Source organism: Tarenaya hassleriana, unplaced genomic scaffold (assembly GCF_000463585.1).
Source record: "Tarenaya hassleriana unplaced genomic scaffold, ASM46358v1 Cleome13, whole genome shotgun sequence".
Lineage (NCBI taxonomy): Eukaryota > Viridiplantae > Streptophyta > Magnoliopsida > Brassicales > Cleomaceae > Tarenaya > Tarenaya hassleriana.
This window is the reverse complement of record NW_010963495.1, coordinates 1,014,335-1,021,818: the sequence shown is the minus strand read 5'-3', so window position 1 is coordinate 1,021,818 and position 7,484 is coordinate 1,014,335. Positions and strand designations below refer to the sequence as shown.

General features: G+C 38.7%; 2 protein-coding genes across 2 annotated transcripts in view; both read right to left on the bottom strand.

Annotated features, from left to right (window-relative positions):
• Window positions 1–213: 213 nt before the first annotated feature.
• Window positions 214–3,778, bottom strand: LOC104807369 (receptor-like cytosolic serine/threonine-protein kinase RBK1). Its single transcript, XM_010532596.2, has 11 exons — window positions 3,559–3,778; window positions 3,101–3,350; window positions 2,940–3,013; window positions 2,769–2,860; window positions 2,528–2,646; window positions 2,000–2,428; window positions 1,662–1,913; window positions 1,407–1,570; window positions 1,087–1,317; window positions 860–1,009; window positions 214–703 (listed from the first exon to the last, which is right to left on the bottom strand). Exons 2-11 carry the CDS (start codon window positions 3,273–3,275, stop codon window positions 491–493), a joined length of 1,899 nt encoding a protein of 632 aa, XP_010530898.1. The 5' UTR covers window positions 3,276–3,350; window positions 3,559–3,778; the 3' UTR covers window positions 214–490.
• Window positions 3,779–5,670: 1,892 nt separating this feature from the next.
• LOC104807368 (rac-like GTP-binding protein ARAC3) overlaps window positions 5,671–7,484 on the bottom strand; it is a 2,237-nt gene continuing 423 nt past the window's right edge. Inside the window, exons 2-7 of the mRNA XM_019201808.1 lie at window positions 6,779–6,868; window positions 6,582–6,691; window positions 6,430–6,493; window positions 6,280–6,344; window positions 6,101–6,166; window positions 5,671–6,019 (exon numbers count right to left, since the gene is read on the bottom strand). Coding sequence (XP_019057353.1) covers window positions 5,915–6,019; window positions 6,101–6,166; window positions 6,280–6,344; window positions 6,430–6,493; window positions 6,582–6,691; window positions 6,779–6,868 — 500 coding nt within the window. The 3' untranslated portion in view covers window positions 5,671–5,914. The remainder of the gene's footprint in view (window positions 6,020–6,100; window positions 6,167–6,279; window positions 6,345–6,429; window positions 6,494–6,581; window positions 6,692–6,778; window positions 6,869–7,484) is intronic.

The following is a 7,484-nucleotide window of genomic DNA, read 5'->3' as shown; positions in this document are numbered from 1 at the left end:
GCTGCGTGAACAGTGTCCGGCTGCGTGAACAGTACCGTAGCTTCACTATTCATTTATAACAATATTTACTTTATCATATCGATATAAATCTGAATTTATTAAAACTTATACAGTGATATTATTATATTTTTTAAATAAAGAATTGCTAAAATATATTTAAAAATTCATATGGTTAATAATTTCACAATGATATTACATGTTTAATAGTCTATATAACTTTTCATACATATAGTATTTTCAATAAAAACTTATTCGGCACCTGTCTACATACATAATCAGTGCCAAATACTACCACAATCACCATCTATTCTATTTGAGCCTTGTCTACATACATACATACATACATACATACATACATACATACATACATACATACATACATACATACATACATATTATTATTATTACAAGAAATGGAGGAAGATGAAAACTTTTCCCCCACAAGCTGACAGAGCTATCTACGTTTATCCACCAAACTCCAAAACAAACCCTAATCAAAGCTTGAAGAACGAATCTCTCCTGAAGAAGATGAAGAAGAAGAAGAAGGAACAGAGTTATCTTCTACGTCAAGCATCGCCAGGCTCAAGTGCAGCTCCGCGCTTGAATTAGGGTAAACTTCATCGTCGAAGCAATCTTCTTGATCTTCCTCTGAATCTTCCTTCTCTCTCTCCTTTTCTTGTTCCCCTCTTAACAGCCTCAGTATCTGCAGAGACGTAGCAGAGAACGTAAAAGAACCATTCCTTTGATTCTGTATCGGTTTCTGGTAAAAAGATCGGAACTTTGTAGAAATCAATCTATGGAGATGAAAGGTATGCGTCCAAATCAATAGCTCAATATCGAGAGGCTAAGAGATTACTACCTCTCTGATATTGGGACGAACAGTGGCTGATCTCGAGAGGCAAAGTGTAGCAGCAAGAACCATCCTCTGAAACTGATTCTCGTCGAATTTCTCAGACAAATCTCGATCCAACAGCCCTTTTGCATCCCCTTTGTCTATCACCGGTTTCGCCTGAAACCCAAATTCATCGGGACAAGTTGCTTACTCTGTAAGTAACAGAGTCGTTGCGGAGTCAGTGAAACACTTACCCACATGACCAGACTCTTCTCCTGTCCTGTCGGAGTTTGAGATGAGATGGGTGTTCTTCCTGATATGAGTTCAAGCAGAACTACTCCAAAGGCATAAACATCGACCTTGTCACTCACTTTCCCGTACATAAAGTACTCGGGTGCCAGGTACCCGAACGTTCCCAGCACGTCTCCTTGTATCAGAAACCGAGAAGAAGTTGGCGCCCATATCGAAAACCCGAAATCTGATAACTTTTCTCACCAGGAAAAAAAGGGTTATAAGAGGTTGAAAAACCAGATCTTTTATGAAGAAAAGCTCAGTACTTTTCCATCTTCGTTACCTGAGGTTCAAATTCATCTGACAGAAGAACGTTCGAAGACTTGACATCTCTGTGAATCACAGGTTTAGAACATCGGTTGTGGAGATAATCTAATGCCTCCGCTAGCCCGGTTGCGATCCTGAATCTCTCTTCCCATGACAACACATGTCTTCCCTTTTGCTTACCTGCAGGATCATATTGATATATTTGGTGACTAAGAATTGAGATTGTTCAAGATGAAACTGAGTACACGAGTTTTTCATGAAGTCGTGTTACCGTGCAAATTCTCTTCCAGATTTCCTTTAGACGAGAAATTGTAAACGGAGATTAGATCGTTTTCTTGGATGCATACTCCGAGCAAAGGGGCAATGTGTTGGTGATCCAGAGAAGAGATGATACCCACTTCATGAACGAAATTTTTCATCGCTTCCTTCGATGATGATTTCGAGATTTTCACCGCCACTGCTCTGCCATCTCGAAGAACGCCTTTGTACACTTTGTTACACCCTCCTTTTCCAATCAGATTCTCTATCGGACACCAGGAGAAAGAAAGACAACGATTCAGTAGATTCAGAACCAAAAACAGAGCAAGAACGAACTGGTTTCGAGGTTACCTGAAGAGAAATCAGATGTTGCTGTCTTAAGAACATCATAGCAGAACCATTGGCTGCTGTCTCTGAGCATGCCCTTTAGTTGATTCTCGACCAAACTCGTTTCAGGATTCGGAGAATTCTGCTGTTGAGGAAACCGTTCAGGCAAGCTCATGACCCAGTGGACCACCGACAGTTTCCTCCCATGGCGAGCTTGAGGAATGTCTGAAGCAGCTCTTCTCAACAATGGCCAACCTGGTCTCTGGTCCAAAACTTCAACAGACGAAAGAGATACTGATCTATCCGAAATAATCCTCCTTTCATGACCCATCTTCAAGATTTCTCCCTTAACCTCACCAGGTTTATCCCTCGATTCATCAGATTCAAATCCACTCTCTTTGTCTGAAGATTTTCCAGAAAGTTCAGAACTTGGACTAGAGATCATCTTCAGAACTGCAATAACCAGAACTATGGCGGTTAACATACATATTCCAAGACATGCTACATATATATATTCAGTAAAGATTCCGGCGTAAGAGAGGATCAATGAACCTGGAGGTAGTTGGAGATTATTGCACCGACTAAAGACGATATTTCCCCGGTGGACAGCCAGAACATCTGTCGTTAAAGGCAACTTTTTCGCACAGCATTTAGCGGTTGAAACCTGATCCCTGAAACCCGATTCTGCTTTTTAGACTAAGACGAAGAGAAAAAAACCCGAAACAGGGGATCTGAAACTAGCGAAGAAGATTCAAAGTTGCATGAATTGAAATGCATTCTTAAGATTTCTCACCCTATAACTGCTGTGGCTTTGAAGCTCTTTGCCTCTTTCTCCAAAACCCTTTGGACCGAGCTTCCAGTGAAAACTTCTCCTTTCAGTTCAACCTGCTCTCAAGATTGAAAATTCGTTGTCACCCTCTACGTAAAATCGAAGGTTCCGGAAGAAAGACGAAGAAAAAGGCACCTGCTTAGTAGAAAACAATCCTCTGTGAACTTCCAAGTACTGTTCCAGAGATGCCTTGCTCTTCAAGGCACGATCTGGAAACATGTTTCAACACCAGAACATAAAAAACCGGAAAACAGAAGAAAAAAACCGTACAGGACAAAAAAAGAAGAAAGGCTTACAAGAACTTGAACAAACATGAACTGCAACGACACGATCTCCTGCTTGTGCTACATTTTCGAGTACCCAATCCAGAAGCTCTCTCCCACTTTCGTCCATTCGAATTCCGACCAAGAAGACACTGTTCCTCTGCTTCTGATGAACATTATCAGCATCGGTTCCTCTCATCGCCGACATCTTTTATTTGCCCCCGACCAATCTCTCTCCTTCTTGTGAATGGATCAACAGAAGAAGCTTTCACCTTTGTGATCTCTGCATTATAAAAAAAAGCTGAGAAATTACAAGTGCCAAGAACCTTGTCAATATAAAAATCCAAACTTTATGGCGTTCTTTAAATGCCCAGATAACGTCAAGGACAATATGGATTCAAGGAAAGGACAAACACGAAATATTTTGTATGCATTATTCTATTTGTCTTAAAATATTGAAATTCCCCGCCATGTGCCGTCAGCATTTATACCTGCCACCGTGAATGCATTTGAATATAAATCTCGCACCAAGAACCCTATTTCCTCACGGAATTGCTTCCTTCTTCTCGTTTTTTCTTGGAGAAAAAAAAAAGATTTCTTTTTGCTGCAATAATTAAACTGATCCGATCAGAAAGGTAACAAAGAGGAGAACAAAAGTGAGAAGAGAGTGTCGGCGAGAGAGAGAGAGAGAGAGAGAGAGAGAGAGAGAGAGAGAGAGAGAGAGGGAGAAGGGGTGAGTGAGTGAGTGAGGAAACACAGGGGACCAGTTTTTGGTTCTTCGATTTTTTCACGTTAATTTTTTTTATAAAAAATAAAACTTTTAACAAAGTTTAGTAAAGGAAAAAGTCAATTATCAATATAGCCCAAAAATAAATGAAAATTATAACAAATATATTTTTTAAGTTATTGTGAAAAGACGTTTTAATAAAAACTACAAAATCCCCGAAAATATAAAATTTAAACTTAAAAAATTTAACCAAAAATTCAAATAATAATATTATGTTTTACAAATATTATATTACTAACACAAAAAAAACACGGTTTTTAAGATTGAAATGGATAAACTAGTAAGTACAATAATTTTTTTTAGATTTTTAAGTATATTTTAATTATTTTACTAAAATTAACAAGAGAAAAAGAGAGAAGTTGGGGATTACAGGCAAATTTAGCGGGAAACCCACGATATCCGGTGAACCAAAGGGGCTTTGGAAAGCGGAGCGACCGGCTATTACGGGTTAAGCGTAACAAACAAGGTGATCGCGCATTTAAAGAAGGCCTCGTACGGAACGGCTTTGGAATTTTATTTTTCTGCGAATCATAACATTAATTAACTCACTCCGTACGCACCACGGCTTTTAATTATAAAATTAGTCTTCTGATTAAGAATATCATAATTTTTTTAATTATGTCAAGATTAGTTTGGTAGTTGCAATGAACAAAGTGGAAAAATGGACGATAATATAATATTTCAAGTTTCATAACAAAAATCACAATGATTTAATAAATGGGCCAGAAAGCAACGGCAATTATTGCGCGTTTATCTTTTGAAACATATAATAAAAAAAATATACCACTTTCAAAAATGCTATTGCTTATGAGAAATATATTATCACACTTTCAAAAAAAAATCAGATATTTGATTATTTAATAAAATTAAAGTTTGAATATTTTTGTTGGCTATTACTCCAATAAAAAAAAATATGGGAGGGGTTTAACAAGTAATTAATTCACGAACGAGATGGATCAACCACCAAGATTCGTTAGGTGACGCGAGAAAGAAGCTCATGTGGCCGTCGTCTCTCCAAAGCTTATTTATTTTTTCTTTAAAAAAAAAAGAAAATATTAATCTCCTTGGACAAAATATTTCACGCACTCCAAAACAATGATATCCCACCATGTTATTACAGAACAACACCAAAGAGGAGGAACTAGGAAGACATCATGAACTGCCCAGAAACAATGAAGCAGAGAGATCATGAAACTGCAATTTGGGTTCAAGTGATTTAGAACACTGCATGCTTCTGATTCTCTGTCAAAGCTTCCAGCCATGGAAAAATCAAAACTGACCAGAGGGTCTACCGTTTTTTTTTCACAATCTCTGTAACCTGCGGGTTCGTTCAGAGGGTTAAAGATCTAAGAGGAGAGAACAGAGAGAGGGAGAGAGAGAGCCTGCAAAACCAGACAAAAACAATCATCCATTTCAATAACTCGTGTGTGTTTCAAAGGATTCATCAGAAACATGGGTGGGTGTTCTTGTTCGAATGCTGTCCTATCAATGGTTACAGCCTTAGAGATACAGTGAGGCCAGGGCTCTGTTGGTGAAACACTTTGGTCCTGAAAAAGGCAGATCAAATTCTTTACAACGAATTGGATGGATCATTCAAATATGTTGAGAATCTGAAAGAATAAGATCAGAAAGATGGTGAGTGAGAGACTAGAGGAGGTAGAATCTTTTAACATTACCACTGGATACGTACAGGCATGTCTCGTCTTCTTCTTCTTCTTCTTCTCGGGACTCAGTAAGTGAAATGGAGGCTGGAAAGACTACAATATGGAATACGCCATGCTTGTGTTTGTCACTTGTCAGCAACAACACATGAGAATAATCTCCCAAGGCATCGTGAGAATCTATGGAACAAAGACAACTGGCTTCGTTTATTTACAGATGCGAACACAATCTAGAAGTTTTAGTTCTTAATCCAAGTTATCTGACTTGTCAGATTCAGACTACAAACAAACAGATTCCTGCTTTCTTGGAGACACATCTTGTACAGAGGGATAAAAGGGGTACGCAATTCTTTAAGCAGTGATTGCTTTCTTCCTGGAACCACTCACTCTTTTTCTTGATCACAATATAGAACAACCTTTCTGAGATTTTCTCTTCTTCCTCTTCTTGTTTTTTGGTGGTTGGAGAACAACCTTGATAGCCGCATCAAAGACAGCTTTTACATTCTGTAGTTTTAAAACATACATCCTGTCAACAGATTCCACCGGTAAGAGATGATAAGCATTAAGATGTAGAATTTCATGTACCTGTTGGGTTTTAGCACTGCATTCGATGTAAGCAGGAGCTTTGATCAGCTTCCGCAGTTCTTCACCCTGCAAGAAGAAGAAAACCAAGATGGTTAAAGAGGGAACACAATACTAATCTTAGGCAGTGAAATGACATGAAATTAGTAACTTTAATGGAACGAAGCCAAGGGAAAAGATACCTGGGCAGTAGAGATAGCCACAGCACCAGGGTGCTCGACAAAATACTGCTTATCATCCCGAAGATCTGAAAGAATATCAATAATCGACACTCTCATCTTTGTTCAGACAATGAGAATAGAAGATTTAGATCCAAACTAAAAGGAACTAACCAAGCTTTGTTCCAACAAGAATGATGGGTACCCCGGGAGCATAATGTCTCAGTTCAGGAACCCACTGAGAGAGCAATATGCAAAGACCAAGTAGATTCTATGAGGGCATTGAAATCATCAAATAAAGAATCGGCGGATAAGAAAGGACACACCTTTTTAGCGATATTTTCATAGCTGGCTTTGCTGACGAGAGAAAAGGCAAGCAAGAAGACATCAGCCCCACGATAGCTTAAGGGTCTGAGTCTATTGTAGTCCTCCTGACCTGTTCCAATGAGTCAAAACATTATGACAAAAGGATTAGAAACAAGATAACAAGAAACCGAAGTGAGATCTCTAATCTAAAACTTGCCTGCAGTGTCCCACAATCCCAAGTTGATGGTATTCCCATCCACAATCACATTGGCGCTGAAGTTGTCAAACACGGTGGGCACGTAATCCTATCAACACACATGACATTCCACGAAAAGTTATATATAATACCCAATCTCCTTACCAAGTTTGTTTGTGTAAGAGTTGATAATGGGAAGGATCAACAAAGGCCAATGCACTTTCAGGAAATTGAAGCATATCCCATAATAGGAACATGGTAATGTTATCAAGACGACATTGTCAAACCTAATGTTTAGGTAAGTGCCAACACTTAGACAAAAGCTCCTCTATCTAACATTCCTATGATTCGACCAAACAAAACAGTTCGCTAACATTTGGAAAATTCAAGATCAGTAGCTAGTCAAAACCTACCAGATGAGCAGAAAGAACAATCCTTTAAGCAATCCCAGATTGCGCTAGGTTAATTTTCCTAGAAAATTTCGAAAATTTCAATCTGCATTTGGGAGAAGATCAAAAGCCCCATAACTTTGTGTCCTAAGCGTCGTCAGAAACGAGCATAATTAGCTTCTAAAGACTTTGCCTCCCAAACCCTCATAAAATCTGGCACTTGGAAGCTCATTTTCTCGCACGATTTTCTCAGAAAACAAACAAGAAACCCCCCAAAAGGGAATTTATTAAAAGACAACAACTTTTGAAGGGAAAACTTGTGTCTCACCGTAGGGAAA